Source organism: Galeopterus variegatus, unplaced genomic scaffold, assembly GCF_000696425.1.
Source record: "Galeopterus variegatus unplaced genomic scaffold, G_variegatus-3.0.2 Scaffold337, whole genome shotgun sequence".
Classification (NCBI taxonomy): Eukaryota; Metazoa; Chordata; class Mammalia; order Dermoptera; family Cynocephalidae; genus Galeopterus; species Galeopterus variegatus.
The window spans coordinates 652,733-678,368 of NW_007726448.1; the positions used below are offsets into that span (position 1 = coordinate 652,733).

Below are 25,636 nucleotides of genomic sequence, written 5' to 3' on the forward strand. Positions count from 1 at the left end.
TATTTTGCAAATATTTTCTCCCACTCTGTTGGTTGTCTTTTAACTCTGTTAATTGTTTCTTTTGCTGTGCAGAAGCTCTTTAGTTTGATATAATCCCATTTGTTTATTTTTCCTTTGGTTGCCCGTGCTTTTTTTTTTTTTTTTTTTTTTTTTAAAGATGACCGGTAAGGGGATCTTAACCCTTGACTTGGTGTTGTCAGCACCACGCTCAGGCAGTGAGCGAACCGGCCATCCCTATATGGGATCTGAACCCGGGGCCTTGGTGTTATCAGCACCGCACTCTCCCGAGTGAGCCACGGGCCGGCCCGTAAAATTTTTTAAGAAAGGGAATTTCTATTACATCGAGGAAGAAAGGAAACGAGTCAGAAGCTATTATCTTTATGTGTGCTGATATATATAAAATCTTGATTTGGATCTCTAAGGTGAAACAGTCCAAGGTCAAATACTGAAATACAGGAAACTGATGTGGCCTTGTGGCAAGTGATCCTGACAATACCCATAGGTACTTCAAAGTCCTAGTTCCATCATCTGATCTTGCCTTCAGTTTCTTGTCAATTGAATGGATAATACCAAATATTTAGTTTTTACAAATGTGTACTTAAAGTCTTTGTGAACTAGTAAATACTTGCTGACTGCACCGGTTAAACTTTAGGAGCACCTACGAATTATTAGACTGTTTGGGTAGCATTTATTGTATTGTGGCCATTTGCTCAATGATTAATACTGTGGTGGTTTGAGTTTAAGTAATTTTTAGTCCTTAAAGTGCACTCAGGATATAGATTTCCCAACAGATATGAATTAACCATGTTTGTTTACAAAGAGAGATAAGAAGTAGTGTTTGTGTATGTATTTTTTGCATTTTGACTTGGAATAGTTTTCAAAGCACAATGGCAAATGGGCCACATTTCAGAAATAAGGATACTTTTCACAGTATATTGGAGTCATTTATACAAACTTCATAGCAAATCCAGTTTAAGGATGAGCTACCTAACTTTCTTACCTATGCTTATATGTTATAGAGAAGACAGGCTAAAATTATTTTATTTGTTTTAAATTCTATATTTCTAATTGCATATTCTATAATAATAAACATCTTGAGATTATATATTTTGTTATTAAATAATGATGTTTATTATATCCATTTACTCTTAAAAAACAATGTTTGGTGGTAGTTTGGTATAATTTGGGCCATAGTGGATTTTGGTTTTATGACTAATATAGTTCCATGGACAGAGAATATGTTATTGAACTAAAGTAATGGTTCTCAAACTAGCATGTATCAAAATCACCTGGACAGTTTAATAAAAAACAGATTGCTCAGCAACCCCCGCCCCCCCCCCCCCCCCCCCCCCCGAGTTTCTGGTTCAGTAGGTTTGGGCATGGGTCCAGGAATTTTCATTTTGAATAAATTCCCATGTGATGTTGATGCTGCTGATCTGGGGATCACACTTTGAGACCCACTGAACTAAGATGAGCAGGGAAATTGCTGAAATTACTTGAGCGTGCGAAAGGATTGCACTTTAAATTTTTGTGTGCCTTTTATTATTTATTTATTTATTTCTAATTTTTTACTTTTTTTATGACCGGTAAGGGGATCTTAACCCTTAACTTGGTGTTGTCAGCACCACGCTCTCCCAAGTGAGCCAACTGGCCATCCTTGTGTAGGGATCCAAACCCATGGCCTTGGTTTTATCAGCACCACACTCTCCCAAGTGAGCCATGGGCCGGCCCTTTGTGTGCCTTGTAAAAATTATTTCAACGATACACCTTTTTTCTTAAAGAGTGTATTTTTCCCCAGAATTACAGAGTACTTAAATTTGAATGCTTATGGTAATGGATATTAATAATAAAATATTGAGGGCTTAAATATAATGCTGAAATTAAACCATGTAAATAGCAAAAGTACATTTTAAGTTCTAACTAATCAAACAATTGGAAACATATATATATGTATGATTAGTATGCATTACAGTGATGAACATTAACATTGGGGCCTGGGTTCCTGCCTTTGGAGAAACAGAAAAGAAAGGCCAAATGAACTAACTGAACTATCATTTTAACTTTACCACCTCCCCAGATTTTCTTAGGCAAATTCCATGAGTCCTAAGTTGGTAATAATTTGGTCTAACTTTATTTCAGAGATCTTTAGTCAGAACTTGACTGTAAATATTACACACCAAGTAGGTGATTTATTCATCTGAACTCTACAGCATCTTACCCTCTTCTATCTATCAGTCAAAGCAGAGTTATTGGCAGATCATCTACTCTCCTAGGTGACAGGATATGACAAGAGAAAATGAACCTGGAAAACAAAGTGAAGGATAATGAAATGCATACACCAGTGATTTCTGCTGCTTATTATATATCCAATTTGGTGGATGGCAGAAAAGGCAGCACACTTTTATCAACTCTTCTTTCTAATGAAATCCGTGGAGCACACCTATTTCCTCATTTTTTCAGCTAAAGGTGTGTTGCTATCCCTGTATTTTGTTAAGAAGACAATGATGGTTTATTTTGTACATGACAAAAGAATGCCTGCTTCCAGCTGCCTAGTCAGCAGAGCCACGGTTATGCATAGAGCCTGCTTCCTTCTTTCCCTGAGAGTATCCCCTCATGCTGCACACATTTGGCCCTCTGCTGTTTCACCTGCTTAAAATTGGGTGTAATTCCTATTTTGTACTATGAGAAGTTCATGTTCTCTGCCTCTGAATGAAGAGAACATACATGTGTTATGGGTTTGTTTGTTTGTTTTAGGAGAAGACTGATGTGGAAGGAACCTTATTTGTTTACACAAGGTAAGAGTATTTTACTTTTATAAAGAAACTGACAATCTTTGAAATAATATTTTAGCTCAATTGTGTCACTCTTCATGTGTTTTATTTCTTTTTTTTTTTTTTTTTTTTTTTTTTAAAAGATGACCAGTAAGGGGATCTTTACCCTTGACTTGGTGTTGTCAGCACCACGCTCACCCAGTGAGCTGACTGGCCATCCCTATATGGGATCCGAACCCGGGGCCTTGGTGTTATCAGCACCGCACTCTCCCGAGTGAGCCACGAGCCGGCCCCATGTGTTTTATTTCAAAGAGAAGTAAAAGAACTGAATCTTAGTTTGAAATTATTACTTGACATGGGAAGGAGAATACTGAATACTGTCATCTGGTATTCTGATGAAACTAACTTCAGAATATAATTTAAACTTCAATATAGATGAATTTAAATCTTTGACTGTTCTGTTTTAAAAAGTGTTAAATATTTATCCTTTGCTTCAAATGAATAATACAAAGTTCTTGAATATAATGCATTGGCAAGGAGCTAAGAAGTACACTGTTAGGAATATTAGATTATTTAATCAATATTTGGAAAAGGGTTTTATTGATTACCCTTTCCTCACCCTTGACTGTTTAAAAAAGCATGATCCAAAACTGAAGATGTCTTTTATTCCTCCATTGTCTAATTAGTGTAGAATGTGTTTCAGGATAGATTTAGTAAACTCATGTTTTTAGTTGTTCATTTTATCAGATATTATTAACATCACACATGTATGTTTATGTCCTAATTGCTAAACTTTTTATTCACATAACCATTCACATAGAATGTCATAGCTGAAGCCTGCAGTGGGGGTGCAAAGATGAAATACAAAGGCCTAGTACAAACCGTTCTGTGGGTAACAGTTTCACTGGGGAGATAGGAAATACACACACCCATACTCACAGGTATATTTTCTTTATACATATATTCACATTTCAGATAAACCACAATGCAGGATAGACTATCCTAAGTGCCAGCTGATAGGTTGGTTATAAGCAATGAATGGACAGCTGTGATTGTAGAAGGCTTTATAGAATTGGAGGGTCTTAAGTTGGGCCTCAGGAATAAGGTAGAACTTAACTTGCATAGAGGAGAGGGGAGGGCATTCTCAGTAGGAAGAGTGGCAAAAGCAGAGGCATGGAACCTAGTATGTTAAAGGTACAGTCAGGAAAATGACTTTGGTGCAGAGGGTTTATATTGGTTTTTATCAGTCAGCAAGTGTAAAGAGCTTTCCTGGCTTGGAATGGCACACTAAGGATTTTGGAATTTTCTTAGCAGTAGAAAATCATTGAAGGTTTATGAACAGGATAGTAATAGAGTTATGAGAAAATGTATGGAGAAAGTCAGTGTATTAACATGAAGATGCATTGGTTCTAGAAAAAATTGGAGTTAGGACATTGAGAAGATTATTATTATTATTATTATTTTTTGTCTTTTTCCGTGTCCGGCAACGGATCACAACCCTCAGTGTTGCCCCCGCACCGGACCGGGGACCGGCAACGGGATCGCAACCCTCGGGGTTGCTCCCGCGCCTTGCTCAGCCAGTGAGCGGGAACCGGTCTGTATGCGGGATCCGAACCCTTGGGCGGGAGTGCCGCCGTGCTTCCCAAGCGGCGCACTTATCCAGTGCGCCACCGGGCCGGCCCGAGAAGATTATTGCAGTGGAATAGATATGAGATTATGAGAGTTTGGACTAGAATGGTAGAAGTTGAAATGGAAAGGGCATTGAAAGACTGCATGTATGGGGCTGGCCCATGGCTCACTTGGGAGAGTGTGGTGCTGATAACACCAAGGCCACGGGTTCGGATCCCTATATAGGGATGGCCATGTGGCTCTCATGGGAGAGAGTGGTGCTGACAATACCCTGTCAAGGGTTAAGATCCCCTTACTGGTCATCTTATAAAAAAAAAGACTGCATGTATAGAGGGAATGGTGAAACTAAAAAATAACATTAATATTTTGAGAGTGGAAGACAGAATGACAAAATTACTGGCGGAATAGAAAAATAGGAAGTCAAGAATCTGGTTTAAGGATAAGTCTTCACTTTATTTTGAAGTAATGATTCTGGGATGGTAGCAGGGCATTCGAATAGAGGTATCCAGACACTCAGGTTAGGGTCAGGGCTGGAACATAGAGTTTGGAGTCATCTGAAATAATTTGGTAGTTGAAACCATGAGAGGAAAAGTGTTCTCTGAAAGAGTGAGTACAAAGAGGAAACTGGCAAGGGCTAATGGTTGGGTTTAGAGCCAGCTGGTATATGGAGGAGAGCCAGCCATAAAGATAGAAGCAGAACTGGAACGGTTCATGGAGACCAGTTGTGAACACAGTGCAAGAATGGTGGGGGTCTTTGTGTGCTAGAGGGAGGTCGGCAGTGGGGGAGGAAGGTCTGTCCAAGTGGAGGCAGCAGGGAGGGTGGAAAGGAAGGAATGAATGGTGAGGTCATTGGACCCCATAACAAGGAGGTCAGATTATTCAGTCTCAGAAAAGCCGTGGGAGTGCCCAAGTCTACACTGTTTTCCAAAGCATTCCAAAGACACCAGAGCACACCACCAAGTGAGTTTATTCAGTAGAGTATGACTACCCTTGAGAATTTTGAAGTGTAAAAAAACCCAGACTATTGAACTCTGCTATGTGCCAAGTGCACAGTATGCATTCTCATTCATTTCTCACAAGTATTATTTTTTTGAGAAATGAAAGAAGAGATGTATTAATATGTATTAATGATTGATTTTAGTGATTTTTAGTGTTCTCTTTTTTGAGCATGGGAGAATAACAAATTATAGAAATATTTTCTCTTTGGTACTAAAACCAAATATAGGTTTGTATTTTCAAGTATTAATGTACTGTATATCTCTAGTGAAGCTGTCAGTTCAACAAACCATTTAATTGAGGAAAAAACTTCCTGTTTTTTAATCTCTTCCCCAAGTCTTACTCCTCAAGAATAGGATGGCTTTCCCTGCCCCTCTCACCACCCTCTCCCTCCCCCAGAAAACAACAACAAACAAGATTCTAGTATGTTAAAGTCTTTCCTTGATAGATAGAAAGCACGTAAACATTAAAAGGCAGTTTTCGGTACAGGTAACAGTGCTGCCAGTGATATATTTTGACTTCTCTTGCTGAAGGGAAGTCTGCTTTTAGAACTGCTTTGTAGCAGTTGCGTGGGCCTATTTTATAAATTGTAAGATGGTATAGTACCCATACTGTTAAAGAAAGAGATGAGACCCTGTTGTGATAATCAAATATGAGAAGAATCAAACTCTGATTCCTATATAAAAACACCTAATCCCATTTTTAAAACTATTTCTTTACTGTATTTCCTACTATGTCTTCCTTTCTGTAATTGAGAGTTCATAGAGACACCCACTGGTGATTTCTGAACTTGACACTTCTGGAGGACCCTCTTTGGGAGTACATTTTTATTCTTCCTCTGAATTTAAGTTGAAATGATTATTATGATTATTTCTGATGTTGATATATGCCTACCAGCACTTTAGCTTTTGGTAAAATAAGCAAGGCTTTCCGTCAATTTTAAAATTAGAGGTTTCAAAAGAAAATCCTGTAAGTGGTAATGTAGCTGTATTTTACTTCTTTATCAGCATCAGATGGTTCGAGGTAAAATAAAACTAAGATGTAAACACATTTTTTCCTGTTTCTCATAATATTTCTGTGGGTTTGTTAATAACAACCTTAGTACTCTAGTTTAAAGTAAATAAATGAATTCTGCTTGCTTTAGTTTCAGTGTGAGGGATGTGGTGTTTCATTTGTCATCAGAAGTTACACAGTTGAATTACTATATGGCTGTTACCCAACAGTAGGCAAATGCGCACATAGTTGTTACATGTATAATATACTGTGTATAATTTGGGTTCTTTCTGCCTAATAAAGTAGGAAGTCAAAGCTTATTGAATAAAATGAAAAATAAAAACTCAGTAAATGCCACATTTTTTTTTTTTTTTTTTTTAAGATGACTGGTAAGGGGATCTTAACCCTTGACTTGGTGGTGTCAGCACCACGCTCAGCCAGTGAGCAAACCGGTCATCCCTATATAGGGATCTGAACCCGTGGCCTTGGTGTTATTAGCACCACACTCTCCCGAGTGAGCCACAGGCCGGCCCAATGCCACATTTTTATGGAGAAAACTTTTAGAGTAGTTTATCCATGAAGCTGTTTGCTTTATATGGAAGAAAACAAAATATCTGCCCTTTGCACTGTTGCATGAACTTTTAAACTACTCTTCTCACAAGTTCATTGACCAGAGTTGCTTCATTTCTCTAAGAGATTTTGCAGCTCTCAATTTCTGACCAACACTAACATTTTCTGTGAAAATTTTCTTTGTATGATTGCTCTATATTAACTACCGAGATTCTTTAGAAGTGTATCTGTCAGTAATGTTTTAAAAAATAGTTACCATCTCTGCCTTAAAAGAATTTACAACTGAGGTAGGGAAACAAGACAGACAGACAGACAGACACATACACCCCAATAGTTAAAGAAGAACGACTTACTTTTACCAAAGGAATGGCCATGATAACCATGGTGTATTACATATGAATTAGCCCATAATGCCAATGATAAAGAAATGTTGCTTTATATGTACGTCTGCTTGTGCAAAGCTGTATATACATACCAAACGGTTGAGAGACATATCAGAATGTAGTTGTACTGAAATTGTAGTATACTGAGCAACTTGTCTTTTGGTCTCCCCCACACCCCCGGGTGATTTTTAGGTCTGCTTCTCCAAAGCACGGATTCACCATTATGAATAGGCTGAGCATGGAAAATAGGACAGAACCCATTACTAAAGACCTGGATTTCCAACTCCAGGATCCTTTCCTTCTCTACAGAAATGCCAGATGTGAGTCTTTCTTAATACATTGGGTAGTTTTAGTTCTGAGGTTTGGCCAAGTGTTTAAAATTGTGCAGCATATGCCTTCGTGTTTACGTTTAGTATCAGCGACTCTACGCGTCATTTGTTGGCTTAGGAAATGCACTCCTAACTGAGGCAATAGCTGCTTGGGAAAGCTTAAATGAATATGAATATGATGATATAAGTACTTAGACTCTGTCTTCTGCAGCTACACCACTTTGTAGTGTGAACTCCTCGTTGGTCTTAAGCCTGAGCAGGGCTGGGTGAGGTGAAATCTTGGTCAGGAGACTGCAGAAGGACTCATAAGTGGTGCCACTGAACTAATAAAGTTAATAATGCAGCTAGTAGCAGTTTTTCCCTCATGTATCACTTCTGACTGAGCATACTGACAAAATGTCTAAGGGAGAGGACCTGTATTCTAGAAGTGTCATCTTTTGAATACACAGTAAATGAAAAATCAAAGTCCAAAGAGTTTTCAGTCATTAAGAATTTCATAACCCTTTGTAATGTTGAAGTTATAGTAGGTAACTAAATCATCCTTGTCAGATTTGAAATGAGGAAGGAATTGTCTGTCTAATATTCTGTCTCCATTTCACTCTTGTTTTATCTGACCACTGTGTTGTACTATTTGGTAACCCGAGAAAGACTAACGAAAACATAGCAATTTCAGGGCATCTCCACACACAGAAAACAAGAACATACTGTTCAATACATAAACGTGTATGTGCACATGCCTGTGCATGCCCATGCACTTGTGTTTTGTGGATAGCTTTCAAAAAGACTTTGCAGTTAAGAAATGTTTTCTATACATTTTCCATTCTACTCTTTGAGCTCAAGATTAAAAAAACTACCTACTGTGTACTATTCAGTGTAATTTTAATAATGAATGTAATACAAGTGATATTTGACATTTTAAACCCATAAAATCAATCATTTTAATGCATTAAGTGTTATGCTATATTGACTTAGAATTATATTTACATATAATTAAGTTGTCATGATAGGTGGTCAGTGTAATAGAAGGTCCAGTGAAATGAAAAGTTTTGCAGTATAGAGAAATATTCTGTTTTCCAATCCTGTTTCTTGGCTGGAAGATGTACTTTATCAATTGTAGCTTATAGTTTGAATTGTTTGTGTGCTTATAGTTATGTCAGGTTTTATTTTCTTTTTTGAGATTATTTGATTCTATGTCAAATTAATATATCATTTAAATCCTAATATACAGAATAACCTCAAAAATAAATATAGAAAAATGAATATTAGTGACATAATAATCATTTTTGGTTGCTTTTATTTTGGATAGTCTACTCAGTATAGATAATATTTTATTTTAAATTCTTATTATATACTACATATCACATACTATGCCAAAAATATAAAAATACAAACTCACTTTAATGTATGGATTTATAAAATAACTTTCCTAAGTCCCATAGCATTTATCTGATAGGAAATACTATTTGGATCTAATAAACATATGCCTCACCTTGGTTCCAGGCATATGCAGCCCAGAATGGTAGTCACTAGCTACATGTGCATGCTGAGCTCTTGAAATGTGGCTAGTCTGAATTGAGTTGTGCTGTGAGCGTAAAATACACACCGATTTTCAGACTTAGTATAAAAAAAGAAGTAAAAAAATTTTATTAATTTATATTGAATAACATGTTGAAATGATAATTTTTTGGATATATTGGGTTAAATAAAATATATTACTAAAATTAATTTCACCTGCATTTTTGTATTTTTTAATTTAAAATTACATATATGGCTCATATTTGTGGTTCACTTTATATTTCTATTGAACGGCACTGTTCTATTTTTCATTTACTTATTTTTATTTTCATTTATTTTTCTATAGTTAAGAATTATTTTCATTTATTTTATTACATTTTTTTTTCCTTTTTGTCTTTTTTTACTGACTGGTAACGGGATCGCAACCCTCGGTGTCACGCCCGTACCAGAGACCAGCAACGGGATCGCAACCCTCGGTGTTGTGCCCGCACCGCGCTCAGCCAGTGAGCGGGAACCGGTCTCCACATGGGATCCGAACCCTCGGCGGGAGCGCTGCCGCGCTCCAAAGTGGCACACTCTCCAGTGCGCCATCGGGCCAGCCCAAGAAACCCATTTTAAATGTAATGACATAGATATGTTTAAGGTAGAAGGGTAGAGAAAGATATACCATGCAAATAATAATGAAAAGAAAGCTGGAGTGGCTAGATTAATATCAGAAAATATAAACATCAAGGGACTGGGAGAGTGTGGTGCTGATAACACAAAAGCCATGGGTTCAAATCCCTATATAGGGATGGCCAGTTAGCTCACTTGGTAGAGCATGGTGCTGACAACACCAAGTCAAGGGTTAAGATCCCCTTACTGGTCATCTTTTTTTTTTTTGTCTTTTTCCGTGTCCGGCAACGGATCGCAACCCTCAGTGTCGCCCCCGTACCGGACCGGGACCGGCAACGGGATCGCAGCCCTCGGTGTTGCCCCCGCGCCTCACTCAGCCAGTGAGCGGGAACCGGTCTGTATGTGGGATCCGAACCCTCGGCGGGAGCGCCGCCGCACTTCCCAAGCGGCGCACTATAGCAGTGCGCCACCGGGCCGGCCCCTTACTGGTCATCTTTAAAAAAAAAAAAAGAAAATATAAACATCAGAACAAAGAAAATTGTCAGGGAAAAGAGGGACATTAGATAATGATACAAGGGTCAATTCATCCAGAAGGCATAACATTTGTTAATGTGTATGCACTGAACAACAGAGCTTCAAGATGTGTGAAGCAAGAAGTGACAGAACCGAAAGGAGTTCTTTTAAAAAAGAAATCTGCAATTAAACTTGGAGACTTCAGTACTCTGCTTTGTATAATTGATAGAGCAAGTGGACAGAAAACAGAAGACCTGAACAACAGTATCAAATAACATGACACAGTTGACACAATTATATAACATTCCATCCAACGACAGCAGAATGCACACTCTCCTCAAGTGCACAGGAAGCATTCCCCAAGATAAACTTTATTGTGGGTCATAAAGCAAACCTTAAAAATTTTTAAAGAATTGAAATCCAAGTATGCTCTTGAACCACAAAGGAATTGAGTTAGAAATCAATTACAGAAATATATCTGGAGCATCTCTAAATATTTGGAAATCAAACTTCTAAATAACCCACGTGTCAAAGAAGAAGGAAAATTAGAAAATATCTGAATTGAATAAAAGTGAAAATACAGCATGTCAGATGCAACTTAATTTGTACTTAGATGGAAATTTATAACATCAAATACTTACGGTCTCAAATCAATAATTCAAGCTTCTTAAGAAAATAGAAGATCAAATTAAACCCAAAACAAATAAGGAAGGAAATAAAAATAAGAGCAGAAATCAGTGAAATAGAAAACAGAAAACCAATAGAGAAAATCAGTGAAACCAAAAGCTGATTCTTAGAAAAGAGTCAATAAAACTGATAAATCCCAGGCTGATCAAGGAAAAAAAAAGAGAGAGAGGACACAAATGAACAATTATCAGGAATGTAATAAGGGTTATCTACAGGCATTAGGTGGATAATAAAGCAATACTATGAACTACTCTATGCCCATAAATTCAACAACCTAGATGAAAATGGTCTCATTTCTTGAAAAATACAAATCATCAAAATTCACTCAAGAAGAAACAGATAACCTGAACAGTCCCATATCTATTAGAAAAAATTGAATTTGTATTTTAAAATCTTCTAACAAAGAAAACTCCAGGTTCATATTTTCTCTGGTGAATTCTATCAAACATTCAAGGAAGGAATAATACCAATTCCACACAGTCTCTTCCAGAAAGTGGAAGAGAAGGGTATATATATTTTTTTCATTAAATTTTTATTTTGTCAATATACAATGTATATGATTATTATGGCCCATCAAGAAGGGTATATTTCTTAGCTCATTTTATGAGAGCAGCATTATGCTTACACCAAAATAAATAAAGATGGTACAAGAGAAGAAAATTATAGACCAATATCCCTCATGCATATAGATAAAAAAATCCTCAACAAATACTAGCAAAATAATATTCATAACAGTATTATTCACCATAGCCAAATGGTAGAAAAAACCCAAATGTCCATCAATGGATAAACAAAATGTGATATATACATACAATGAAATATTATTCTCTTAAAAGGAATAAAATTATAATATGTGCTACGACATAGATGAGCCTTGAAGACGTTATGCTAAGTGAAATAAGCCAGACACAAAAGGACAAATATTGTATGGTTTGACTTCTATTAGGTACTTAGAATAATCAAATTGATAAAGACAGAAAGTAGAATAGTGGGAGAGTTCCGGTCAAAATGGTGGAATAGATGGTCCCCAGCATCACTTTCTCCCACAAATCAACTAACTTATAACTATTAAAAAGCAACAGCAGCCAAGCTGGGGCTGCTAGAGCTCAGGGGACAAGGAGGAGAGACCTACGGAGTGCATGAAGGCAGGAGAAGCCACGATGAGAGAAAGAAAAAACTGCTCCAACCATTTTGAGCCCCAGCCACTTCCAGGCTGGAGCTGCTGAGAGCACAGGGCAGGAGCCGGCATAAGCCACAGCTGTGCCCTTCAGATGAGGCTGCATGGAAGTGGCAGGGGAGAAGAGGGCCTTGGTAGCTCCCAGGCCAATAAGACCACTAGTAGGGTTCCCATGACCCACATAGGAGTGAGGAGCCCAAACAACTAAAAAGAAAAGGAGCCACTCAGAGGCTGGTGAGTCATTGCAAGGGACTGGTGTACAGCCTGTACCATGGGAAGTGTTTGTAGCACAGGCGGTAGGGGAGATGGGCCCACTGGGAGAACACTGGGGCACAGCAAAGACAGCTGATCTGCACCCCAATCAGCGTAAGAGGAGAGTGGCCAGGGATATAGAATTGCATGGGGTGCAGTTTGATGAAAAGACTCAGGCCCAGACCAGTGTTTCTATACAACCCAGGTGCTTTGGACTTCACTAAACCCAGAAGTCCTGTAAAGTCAACCATTAAAACCTGAGCTGCACAAAAAGCCTTCCTTGGGGAATCAGCAGCAAAGCAGTAATTTAGCTCATCCACAGAGCTCAATACTGGTCCCCACAGGAAGTTCCGACCCACTTTAGAAGTAAGCAAAGGACAACAAATTAGTTCCAGCAAAGAGTTTAAGTGGTGGGAACAGCAAATAATCCAACACAGAACTGAAAGAAAAAACAGAATACCTACAACCAAAGACAAAGTTTGATATTAACTAGTAAAGGTCTCATTTCACCAAAGAACACATTTAGAAGGACCAAAAGTCCCCTGGGCTACCAAGCCAGAAAAGGGGGACAAAGAGGTCACCGCCAGCACCACGGGGCCCGCCTGAGGCACAGAGCCAGGGACTGGACCCTCTGCCCACAACCAGACACACTGTTATCACCACCACCAACTAGGTAAGGAGCATGCCAAAAACATCACCTCCAGGTGGGTGGCCCACCACAGCCACCACGATAACCACGGCTGCTGTGACAGTGGGTAGACGCCACAACAAGTGCAGATGGTCCACCAGCCACTGGAGTGCATGGACACAAGGAGAGTCACCAGCAGAGACCAAAGAAAAGAAGGTTATGTGTCTCTCCACAAAGCTTATTCCAGAGTGACAGAAGAAGCATCTGCTCTACGATAATATTGGGGGACCTCAACACACCTCTCAGCATTAGACAGATCATCTAGGCAACAAATCAACAGAGTAACCATCACTCTTTCAGAAAGAGAGAAGAAATCTAGGGTAATTAGAGGGGGGAGGGGGGAGGAGAGGGGGATGGGGAGAGATCGGACAAGAGGCATAAAGAATAAGTACGACTTGTAACAATATATATGCTAGTAATATTGATTTGATCAACATGTCAACATTGAGCCCCCAAAATATGTATAATCAATCATGATTCAATAAAAATGTTATAAAAAGTAAAAAAAAAAAAAAAAAAAAAAAAAAAAAAGGAAAGTAGAGCAGTGGTTACCAGTGGTTTCAGAGGGGAAAGAACGGGGAATTATCGTTTAATGGTACAAAATCGTAGTTTGGGATGATGTGTTCTAGAGATGAATAATGATAATGGTTGTACAACATTGTGAATGTATTTAATGCCTCTGAACTGGTTAAAGTGGCACTTAAAAATGGTTAAAATGGTAAATTTTATGGTTTTTATGTTTTACCACAATAAAAAAGGAACAAAATACTAGCAGATTTAACGTAGAATTTCATAAAAGAATATATTATTAGCCTTATATTTTGCATCTGGCTTATCCCCTCCATACAAAACCACTGCTACATTTATTTTCCTAAAGCACAAGCCTGATCAAGTCATTTTCCTCCTCAGAATCTTAAATGCCTGTGCAGTAAACTTTTTCACCTGACATCTAAAGTTTGCTATAGTCAAGTCAGAGTTTACCTTTCTGGCCAAGTCTACTACTAGTCTTGCACACTTGCCTAATGCTCTAACTAAACACAACTATCCACTCTCCCATAATACTCTTCTCTTCTATGCTTTAGATATGTATCTTTTTCCCCCTTGAATTCTCTCCCTCATCCTGACCAATCTACCAGATAAATCCTACTTGTATTTCGGAAACCAATTGAAACTTTACCTCTCCCAAATGTTTTTGTGATCCCCCTGTCTAGCTGTGATATATCACTGTAACATAAACCTTTTATGATGTATGTCCTTTATGTTAACTTTCATATTGATGCTTATTCTGTGCTGGGTTTTGGAGGTTCAATAATGAATAAGACATACCCCTTCCCTCTTAGAGTTTACCACCCTAGCACAAAAGATGGATGTATAATCATCTATGTTCCAAATACTCTTAACATGCTAAATGCTGAGCTAGAAATAACAGGCACTTACTACTAGTTGTACTTATATTTTACCTTATATATCATATTTGTCCTAGTTTTTCTATTAGAGTACAAGCACCTTCAGGGCAAGGGGATCTTTCTACTCCCCTATAGCACTTCATTCCTTGCCTTAAGTGTACACAATTAAATATTTGCAATGAGTACTTAGTTGTTTTTATTGGATTTTATTCAAGGCAACTAATAAAACTTAACCAAAATATTCACAACTTTAGTCTTTTTTAGGGCGTTAGTCAATAGGCACTAAGCAAACCTTAAGTACTGTGTGATTCCTGTGTAGAAACTCAAAGCACTAAATAATTTTAGCAGCATACATAGGAACTACTCTGCTCCTCAAGGTTAATTTCATATAGATAGTAGTAACATTTACCTAAGAGTTCCTGGAAATGATTGTGAGTTGTGAAAATGCCATACATCCTCATCATCAGGAATTTAATAGTTCTAGAAAGAGATATATAATCTGGGAAAATGTTAATTTCATCTATATGAATGAGATGATGTAAAATGCATATGAATATAATAATATAAATGTTCTTTATAAAACTTTAAGTTCTAAAAAACATTTTCTAGGAATTTTTCTTTCAAATTGTTTTACTCTTATTGAGATATTGTGATGTAATATTTAAGAAGTTTGTTCACTCCAAACTTGATTTTAATTATGACACATGAAAAGAGGCCATGTCCTTGTTTGCCCATGGCCCTGTTAAATCATGGCAATGTGGCTTAAACAGTAAGGCTATGCTGTAGATATTTTATTTGCAAATGAAATAATAATTCTTTTTTCCATTTTTATAGAAGCAACCAAATATACAAATATAACTCTTTATTAAAAACAGGTAGTATGGGGCCGGCCCCGTGGCTCACTCGGGAGAGTGCGGTGCTGACAACACCAAGGCCACGGGTTCGGATCCTATATAGGGATGGCCGGTTTGCTCACTGGCTGAGCGTGGTGCTGACAACACCAAGTCAAGGGTTAAGATCCCCTTACCGGTCATCTTTTTTTTAAAAAAAAAAAAAAAACAGGTAGTATTACCAGGCATTAGATTTGGATAGAACCTTGTGAACATTTACCATAAAAGAAAAAATAATAAATTGTACCTCATTAAAAGTAAAAATTTCATCACATTAAAAATTTCTGCTCTAAAAATACCTTTAGGAAAATGAAAAGGCAAACCACAGACTGGGAAAGAACATTGAGAACATATATATCTGACATAGAACTCACAGTAGTTATATCAAGAACATATAAATAACACTTAGAAGTTAGGAATAGGAAGGCAAACAAGCCAATTTAAAAACTGGCAAAATATTTAAAGAGACACTTTTTAAAATGTAGGTAAGTTCAACATTATTAATCAAGGACTATATCCATGTTACTTTGTGTAGCAATAGTTTATTGCTTTTTATTGCTGTGAGGTATTCCATTGCATCAGTATACTGCAATCTATGAATCTGTTCTCCTGCTGATGGATATTTAAGTTATTTCCAAGTTTGAGCCATTCTGAATAAAGCTGCCATGGACATTCTGGTTCATGTTTTTTAAGTGGATATAAGTGTATACCTAGGAGTGGAATTGATGGGGTCATAATGTAGGGGTTTGTTTAGCTTTAGCAGATACTGCTGAATGGTTTTCTAAAGTTATGTGCCTATTTACATTCTCTCCAATAATGTCTAAGAGTTCCAGTTGCTTCATATCCTTGTCAACACTTGACATTGTCGATCTTTTTAATGTTAGCTCTTCTGAGAGTTCTGGAGTGGTGGTTTACTGTGGTTTTAATTTGCATTTTGCCATAACTGATTATGTTGAACATTTTTTCTATGCTTATTGGACATGGTATTAATATGCAAATTAAAGCCGGAATGAGAATACCACAGACTCCCTAGAATGGCTAAAATGAAAAAGACTGACATTACAAAGTGTTAATGAGGATGTAGAGCAACTGAAACTCTCGGGCATTGCTGGTGAGAGAGTAATATGGTACACCCACTTTGGAGAACTGTTTGGAAATTTCTTAGAAACTTAAACATATAGTTACTATATGATCCAGCAAGTTCCACTCTTAGGTATTTACTTAAGATAAATAAAAACATATGTCCACACAAAGATTTTTATACAGATGTTCATAGCAGTTTTATTCATAATAGCCAAAAGAAACCTAGAAATAACCCAAATGCCCGTCAGTAAGTAAACGGATCAACAAAATTTGGTATATCCATATAATGGAATACTACTTAGCAATAGAAAGGAATGAACTATTGATATATTCAACAACATGGTATATGTCAAAAACATGCTGAGTAAAAGAAACCATCTGCAAAAGCCATCATACCACATGATCCCGTTTATATGAAGCCTAAGAACAGGCAAAACTAATCTATGGTTATGGAAGTTAGAAAATTGTTGTCTCTGTGTGGCTTGGTGGTGGAAGTGGGGATGTGGTAGTTGACTGGAAAAGTCAGTAAACATGTTTTATGTCTTCTTTTGGGTCGTGGTTACACAGAAGTTTATAATTGTCAAAACTCACTGAAGAGAACACTTCAGGATCTGTGCAATTTTATTGCATATGAATTATTTCTCAATTTAAAAAAGGAGAAATAACAACCTTATAAAAGAAGATTTTAAAGAAATGAATACATAAGTGTAATTTGTTACCTTTCTTTTTTATCCCGACATTTACGAACCACTGTTTCATCTAACCCTGAACTCCTAAGTTGATTAGAATGTTACACTAACTCTTCTCAATTTGCATTTTGGCTTCCTCGACCTGGAAATACAAACAGTCCTTGTTCTAAAATCTTCATCTTCAGTATTTTAAGCCAAGGCAGTACCAAAGCCTTTCATGTAGTTTGACCTCAACTGAAAGTTTTAAGTAATGTGAGATAATAGAAATAGTTTAGTTTCTACTTTCCAGATCAGTTAGAAAGGCTATGCCCCCTTTTTCTGGCTTGGGACATCTGTTTTCTCCACATGGTCAGAGAAGAAAGGATTTTTTTGCTGAAAATATGAAAACCTAACATAAAAACTTAATGTTCTTCCTGAGAAGAAGGAATTAACTTTCCACTTCTTTCTGAAGAGTCAATAATTTTAAAAGTCAATTTTTTAGCTCAGAGAAACCTTAGCATCTATTCTGCAATCCTTTTCCATGGTACAAAATGTATAGTAAACAATTAATAAAGCTTTAAAATATAAGTGTAGGTATTTTTCCATGGCTATTATAGAACATATTATGAAGTATAAACTTTAATTTCTTCCAAAGCTCCAGTTAAAATGTACCTGTTATACACCCATAATACATAATAGCAGTAAGAAAGTCAAATTTGCAAATGATTGGTCATAATTGAAAAGCAGCATTGCTCACTACACTTAGAATGCATTTTGTGAAACATTTGTTCTGCCATTATACTAACATTAATTACTTGGTTATTGATGATATAGGCTATTGACAGGCAGTGGCATGAGTAATAAGTTATAGGCTCCTTGTGGGCAGAAACCATATTTTATATTTTACTTATACTCTGTGGTGCCAAACGAACACAGAAAATAAGCAGATGTGGATAAGAGATAGACGTGCAATGTACTTAAAGTAATTTAAATATCTAATGTACTTAAACATCTAGTTCCCAATCATTTATCTTCTAGGATTGTTATACATGTATATATGTGTGATGTTTTTTCCAGCATTTTGGAACATCAGTATGCTTAAGATAAAGCTTTTGAAGATATTCTGCTTGGACGATTGAGAAGGAGCCACAAAGTTGCCCAGCTTTCCAAAATTCCTCTCTATTTTCCACTTCATGGTAGAGATTGAAAATACCACTTTCAAACTAGTGCAAAGCAGTAACCTAAGCCAAACTGTGTAGTTCACCCTCTCATCTAAGCCAAACTGTGGAGTTCACCCTCTCATAGCAGAGAATGCTAATAAATTTGTGCCTTCTCCTAGACTCCAGGCTACAATAAGGAATAAAAACTCTTCCAATTTAACAAATTCTAAGACTCTGAGATTCTAATCACCTCTTTTCTTAACCTTGGATTCAGTTCAGGCAATTATTACGAAAGCAATTTGAAAGACTAAAAGTGAACCCTGTGTAAATTTATTACTAAGAAAATGTGAAAGCCACATTATCTGCCCACACATAATTGAGAGTTTATTAGTCCATTCTAGGATACTTACTGGTATATTGATAGCCTCAAATAGTAGTTCTTAATATTATTTGTCCACAAACCCCTTTGAGAATCTGGATTTTCTTCTTCCCTTTTGCCCTTCCTTTCTTTCTTCCTTTCTTCTTCCCTGCCTACCTCCCTTCCTCCCTCCTTCCTTCCCTCCTTTCCTCCCCTTTTCAAATATTTCTGGATTGCCCACTATGTGCCAGGCATTGTTCTAGGGGACCTGTGCTTTGTACTTTTCCACCCCTCCCCCCAAATGTCTATTTGCACATAGACACACCATTTTTGCATATAATTTTAGGGATTTTATTGAACTCCTGAAGCCCTCTAGGGTCAAGAAACATCTTAAAAGTAATTATACAGCTAAAAATACTTGACATTCTTATCAAAGCAGAAACTTAGTATTTGGAAGAATAACAATAGAATAGCTGTCTCTTCAGGATCTGCCCATCAATATAAGATCCTCACAGTAAACTCATTCAAATCATGAGCAGTATGGAATGGGAGACAAGGAATTTGATATATCCTAATCAGAATAGGAAACCTATACAATCTTGAGGCTCTTTTACTGTATGTGAGAAGAGTGGTTCATTGTCCTAGATAAACTCAAGGACTCTTTTTAAGTTTGTGCTTCTTAATGAGAAAGACAGAAGGCCACCGAAATTTAAAAAATCATCGTGTGGTCACTGAATCTTACTTTGTGTCTATAAGCTTCCTTTGCTATTCTAACTGAAAAATTGATCTATTTATTAGGTATTATTGCTTAATATGTTTGCATATTAATATGTAAGCAAATTATTGCTTAATGTGTTTTAATACATGATCTACCGTGACTTGAGTGATGACTTGTCACTCTGACCTGAAATCCAGAATTACTTTTTTGTTCTCTTTGTCTGTATTCTACTCACGCTGAAAGGAAGGGATCTAAACTCTAAAGGAGACTGTTTCTGTAAAGAACTGATATTCTTTCAATTAAAGAAGGCTCTGAAAAACATCAAATAAAGCAAAATTTCACTTTTGAGCCTTGTGGTATCTCTGGGTTTCATATTTTTGTTTTTCCATGAGTTGAATTGTGATGCCTGATAGCTCCTTGAAACACACACACATAAGCACATACATAATATGGCTAAACGATACCTCTTTACACCCTGACCACCCAGTTTACACAGATACTACACTTCAATTATAAATGATGAGGGGACTCATATATAGGACCTTCACATGAATTTAATGGGAAAATGTATATATATCTCTAAACTTATTTAACTTAACAATCTAGCATGCTGAGATGAGGAAGAATCCATGTGGCAAAGTCATATATGGGTATATACAGTTACTGTGTGAGGGTGAAATTAAAGTGAAATCACTTGTTTTATTCTGAACCATGAAGACATTTAACATTCTTGGGGTACCAAGGAAACATCTACATAGTAATGCTACTTGGATTCATATACTGCATTTGTGGCTTGGAGATATACTATATTTTATATTTTGTGTTTGAGAGAGCCTGTTTTGGCATGGTAGAATTTGTATTAGAATGATCCTATATACAACCTTAGAACTCTTATTTCATAGTAGTACCAAAACATGATTTAACTGTTTACAACATAAGGGCCTTTTGGAAAAGTAGTATCTCCTATTTCCATATTCATAGATTAAGATCAAAATTTTAAAAGTACAGAAACTCTGACTCACTTTTCTCCAACTAGGAAGTAGCAATAGGCTCCTTTGGCTAGATCACTGCTGTGTAAAATCTTAGAAATTTTTCAGTGATCATGTTTTATAGTTAGGCTATTTTCAGCAGAACTATTTTTATTATTGTTAAACACTTGATTAAATCAAATTTTGATCTGTTTTATGTTTAGCTTAAACATATCTTTCTCACGAACTACAGTTATATAAGCCTGGACTTATTTCCCTATATTGAGATTCACTTAAAATAATAGATTTTTAATGTGTTGTTGGAATAATTGACATCGCATATAAATCTTATATTCTTAAGATAATTTACGTACTTGTATAAGCTTAAAGTTAACTATTATCAGACACAACTGGAATATGAATATCTTAGTTTTTCTGCTAGACCAAAGTACCATTAGTTATATTCTGTCCTGTGTTCTTCCATAATGAAGAGAAATGCATGTGATTTTGCAGATTTGTTGCATTCTTTGAGCTTGCAGTTGCCAGTGCCTGACAAGTAATCAATCAGAAGAATGGTATATGGTAGAATTGTAATAATAAATACACACAAAGTGAGTACTTTTAGTGCCTTCATAGTGCTGGATCAATGGAAATAGACAATCTCTGGGAGCTCATATCCTAATGACAAAATTCCATCAACATTGCTTATGCCTATGAATATAAAGTGTTTGAAGCAAAATAAACTGTATGTGAAGTTAGAAGGAGAATAAAAGGGGCAATGTGAGGAGAATCCACATGCTGAAATCTCTAGTAGAAAGTATAATCAATTTGATAGAGGATTCTAGCACATCTAGTCCACAATGTTTAATTAAGCCAGAATAGTGATAACGATTGATAGTAGCAATTATTGTAGGGATTATTGATGTTATAAGATCTTGAAGTCTTAGTTTTCTGTTCAACTCAGCAAATATTTGTTGAATGTGTACCATATGCTAGTTGTTATGCTGAATGTATTAACAAAGTCCTCACCTCCAGGAGCTTGTAGTAGAGGGAACAGATGTGTAAATATTTAATTACTTTTCTTTAGTACAAGGATATACAAAACTATTGAGCAAAGAAAAAGTTGGGACTGTTTATCTCTAAAGGACTGAGAAAGACTGGGTCTTCAGTGATCAGTTGGAACTCAGAGAGTGGAGAAAATGTTTTAGGTGATCTGTTTGATATTTGAGGCCTGGGAGATTTTGAAATTAATCAGCAAAATTACAAATGAAATGAAATGAAAATATAAATTTAAATAGCAAAAAAAGTAGAGTAAATTGTTCCTATTTATATTTGTTATTAACTTTGGATTTTTCTGCTTCCTAATTTTTTAAAAAGTTTATTTACTCTGTTAAATCTCTTTGATTAAAGGAACTTTCCCCTCAAACGAATAAAAGTAGGAAGTAAGTGTATAATGAAGATCCATCTGACCTTTCACGAACCTGAAGGTAGTAGCAGACCTCAGGATTCCTAGTTTGGGAAGATAATGACCTCTGTGGAGATTAGGAAGGTCTAGTGACATAAAATGCATTTTTTATAAATGAAAACTTTCTAAAAGATAAATCCATCTTTTACTTTGAAGGTAAAAAATTCTCATTTATAGTTGGAGAGAACATATTAATTTAATCCAAGTTAGTCTAATGCTTTAGTTGAGGTTTTTGTTTGTTTTTAAAGGCATTAACTTTCTAATGAAGTTAATTTATTTAGAAAGGGAAGAGTTTTTTGTTTTTTTACTGTTTCCTACCACAAGTTCATGAGTATTCGTTGCCCATAAAATAGAAACTGTTTCTCATCTACTGTGAACTTTCCAATATTCCGAGATCATGGGATCACTGATTTGTGAGGTGCAGTAAAACTATGTCATATGAAAAGAACCAGACCAGGGGCCAAAGATAACAGTGCTATGCAGACTCTCAGTGGCCAGTGAAGATTTTGTTTTACAAGATTGTGTCCGTGTTTGGTCAGTAAAGCAAAGGCAGAAGGTGAATGAAAGAACATTACTTTAAAGGCATTAAAGAACATGCCAAAGAAAGGATTTTTAGTGCAACATTCCAAATGGGGAAGAAGTACAGAATCGGCACAGAGCCAGCCAAACGTAGCCTGCTTCCCATCTATGGGATGTCAGCACACAGGCGGCAGAACTGGTGCTCCAGCATTTACTGCTGTACAAATACTGCTGCTACTAGACGTCTTTATTCTTCTTTCTTTCCTCCCTCTTCTCCCTCTCTCCCCTCCTTCTTCCCTTCCTCGTTCATTTCCTCCCTCCCTTCCATCCTTCCTTTTTTTTTGTTTTGAGAGTCCACATGAACATTGGTTTAAAAAAGACTAATTTCAGTCTTTTATAACCAAGCCTAGAAATCCATTTTTGAATACTTCATTTATTTTATTTGTAAGGCTGGGGTAGGGATATATTTTAGAGAGAAACAGATTGAACCAGGAAAAATGACTTTGGCTAACTCAGCTTGGTTAGACCACAAATTCCTCATTAGTGAAATAGGTATTTAACTGCACACTTCTTAGCTAGCTTCAAACTCTAAAATTTCATGATTCCTTCTTTCTAATTTTGTAAATATTTTGTAATCTTTCAGAAGGTTAGTAACTGTGTGTGCATGTTTACTATCAGATGCTAGTAACTAGTCATCAATATGGTCAAACTTATAAAAACTTGAACTAGATAAATGGTATAGTAAATCAAGAAATATTGTATTTGTAACACCAAGGTCCAGGGTTTGATCCCTGTACCTGCCAGCTGCCAAAAGGAAAAGAAAAAAAAAAAAAAAAGAAAGAAAGAAAGAAAAGAAAAATTGTATTTGAATGAAGTCTCAAAAACAAATGTTTATATGAAATATGTAATTAGATGTTTTTCATCCTTACATTGAGATTATTATTCCACTCATTTGAGAAAGGAAAGGGATTTGAAGAAAGTTTTAAAATTTTAGTTTATCCTTAAATGCCCAGAAGAGATTTATATAATTTAACACTGCCGTGTTTCCATGGCTTTCCTAGTGAAGAGAGAACTTAACTGCTTTCCTTGCTGAATGCTAAGAAAAACACATTTCTCTGTCCTTTTGAGAGGAATGAGTGAAATTATTATTTTTTTTAAAAAAGTAAGAAAGAGTAGTACCAAATCAGATATCCTGCCTATTTAAACTTTACTAATGTAATTGTGTATTTATTATCCACTTACTAACTGCATGGATATATGCCTTTTTAATATTTACACAAATATTAGCATGGATTCTTGTTAAATGATTACAAGTTACCATTAATGATTTAGAGTTGAAAGGCATTTTGGTTAAAATATAGAACAAACGATAAATGTCTTAAAAGAACAGGATGAACAGAAATATTTATTAAAGAATATAGACAAGATGGTGTAAATACCCAAAGAATATCCAAAATGAACTAGTGCATCGTGCTAATAAGAATGAAAGAGTTCAAATGAAAATGTGCATTTAAGTGACATTTGGTATTGCCTCTAATGATCCCTTAACTAGCCTCTTAAAATTTGATCAGCTTTTGGTTTTTCCACTGAAGAAATTAAAAAAGAAAATACCATTATCAAATATAATCAACTTGCTGTCTATATTGTATGTGTGTACCTACAAAATTCAGACATGAACTCTAAAATAGAAATTTTGATCTCCTTGATCTTTCTCACAGAATTAAAAGGGAAGTAGAAGACTGGTATTTCACTATGTAAAGGCAATATTGCATTGCCTGTTGCCTCAAACATTGCTTCTTTTCTGTTGAGAATTTCCAAAGAATGGCATGAACCAAGGCAATGCAATTTTAGGCAAAACTTCACTGTGCTGTTTAAAGTGCTGACTAAATACCAAGAGGACTGACGAGGAGATGAGTTCTTAGAGCAGGGAGTCACATTATGGGTTTCATTAGAATAAATTTCAACATGTTCTTCCTATCCTTCACTCCACTTTTGGGTTTCTTACCTCCAGGAGGGATGTAGACACAGCTGAGCTGAGCTTCATGCACCAAAGTACCCTTAAACTTCCCCTCTGTTTCTGCAGATGGACTAGGAAGCGGCTGGTACGCAGGCGTAGCAGGCTGAACGAAGGCTCGAAACATCGTGAATTTCCAGTTGTGTACTAATAGGTTGATTTTTAAAACTAAATAAATATCTTGCTCTTGACCTTTTCTCCTTGTAATTTTTTAAAACCCAGAAACCATTTCAGTGCCACAAAAGTTTACATGGCCATGTCTTATCACTGCAACTTTAGGTTATGGTAATTACTTTAAGCTTTAGAATTCTAAAAACCACACCTTCTTTCTTGGTTCTTTTCAACCTTGTCTTTTTCTCTTTCCTTCTGTGCTCACTGCTTATGTAGAGATGGCCTCTCACCCAGGAAAACTGGGATTGAAATGTGAGGCTAATGGTTGCTGTCAGCCTGTCAGCTCATCACCTCCCTGCGGCATGATGATCTCTGGTTTTTATGTATCACCACAAGCTGCTTTGATATACCCTCTTGTGTGGAAGAGTGATAGGTTTGTGCAGGAGTTGGTAGACCTTGGGCCTAAGAGACAGAAAACTTCATTTGGAATGTGCACTTTAATGGAATTCACAGCCCCTTTCCCTGTGGAATGTAGCTCAAGTTGCAAAACTATTTTAGGGAGAAAAAAGTTAGGCTCAGTTCTACATTTTATCTGGTGTCACCTTTCAGTAGTCAGGACTGTTGGTAAACCTGTTTTTCCCCCCTTGGCTATTTAAATTTTATGTTCAAACTAAATATTAACTGGGATGAAAAGAGTTATTTCAAAATGATCTGATTTTAAGTTTAACACCATGTTGTTTTAGAGATGAATGGCTGGATCCTAAAGAAGTGTCCACAATGTCTTAAATAATTACTACAAATCCCGTCTTTCCTTCATTCTGCTTTGACACTGAAAGATGTTTTCCGTCTCTCAATCTGCATTCCAGTCATCTTGCTGTAACAACAGTGTCACACTGCTTCTCTATTTGTATCAACAGTTTCCTTGGCATCCTACCCTTATGGAAACCTAGCTCCTTATGTCAGATGCCACAAATATGTAACATCAAAGAAAAATGACACCCCAAATATTTCTATTAATATATTCTACTGATGAGACACCAATGGCTGGTTTTTCCTCTGCCATTGGGTCTCGGGTTTCTTAGTTATGCTGTGTTTTTCTCCCTTGCTACACCTTTCTCCTTTGCTAGTTTAGGAAAACTCAGTCTCCAAGAAAAGAGA

The 25,636-nt window shown here is 36.4% G+C and overlaps 1 protein-coding gene across 7 annotated transcripts in view; it reads left to right on the forward strand.

Moving 5' to 3' along the window:
* The window catches only part of DCP1B (decapping mRNA 1B), a 54,912-nt gene that overhangs the window by 4,076 nt on the left and 25,200 nt on the right, over positions 1–25,636 (forward strand). For 4 of the 7 annotated variants that reach the window (XR_550145.1, XR_550146.1, XM_008567714.1 and 1 more), the window contains exons 2-3: positions 2,755–2,795; positions 7,535–7,662. Coding sequence is in view for 3 of the 7 variants with exons in the window: in XM_008567714.1 (XP_008565936.1) it covers positions 2,755–2,795; positions 7,535–7,662 (169 nt within the window). In the remaining 4 variants the exon portion in view is untranslated. Of the gene's footprint in view, positions 1–2,754; positions 2,796–7,534; positions 7,663–25,636 lie in introns of those variants that run through there. The other 3 variants (XM_008567715.1, XM_008567717.1, XM_008567716.1) reach the window with 2 other exon arrangements.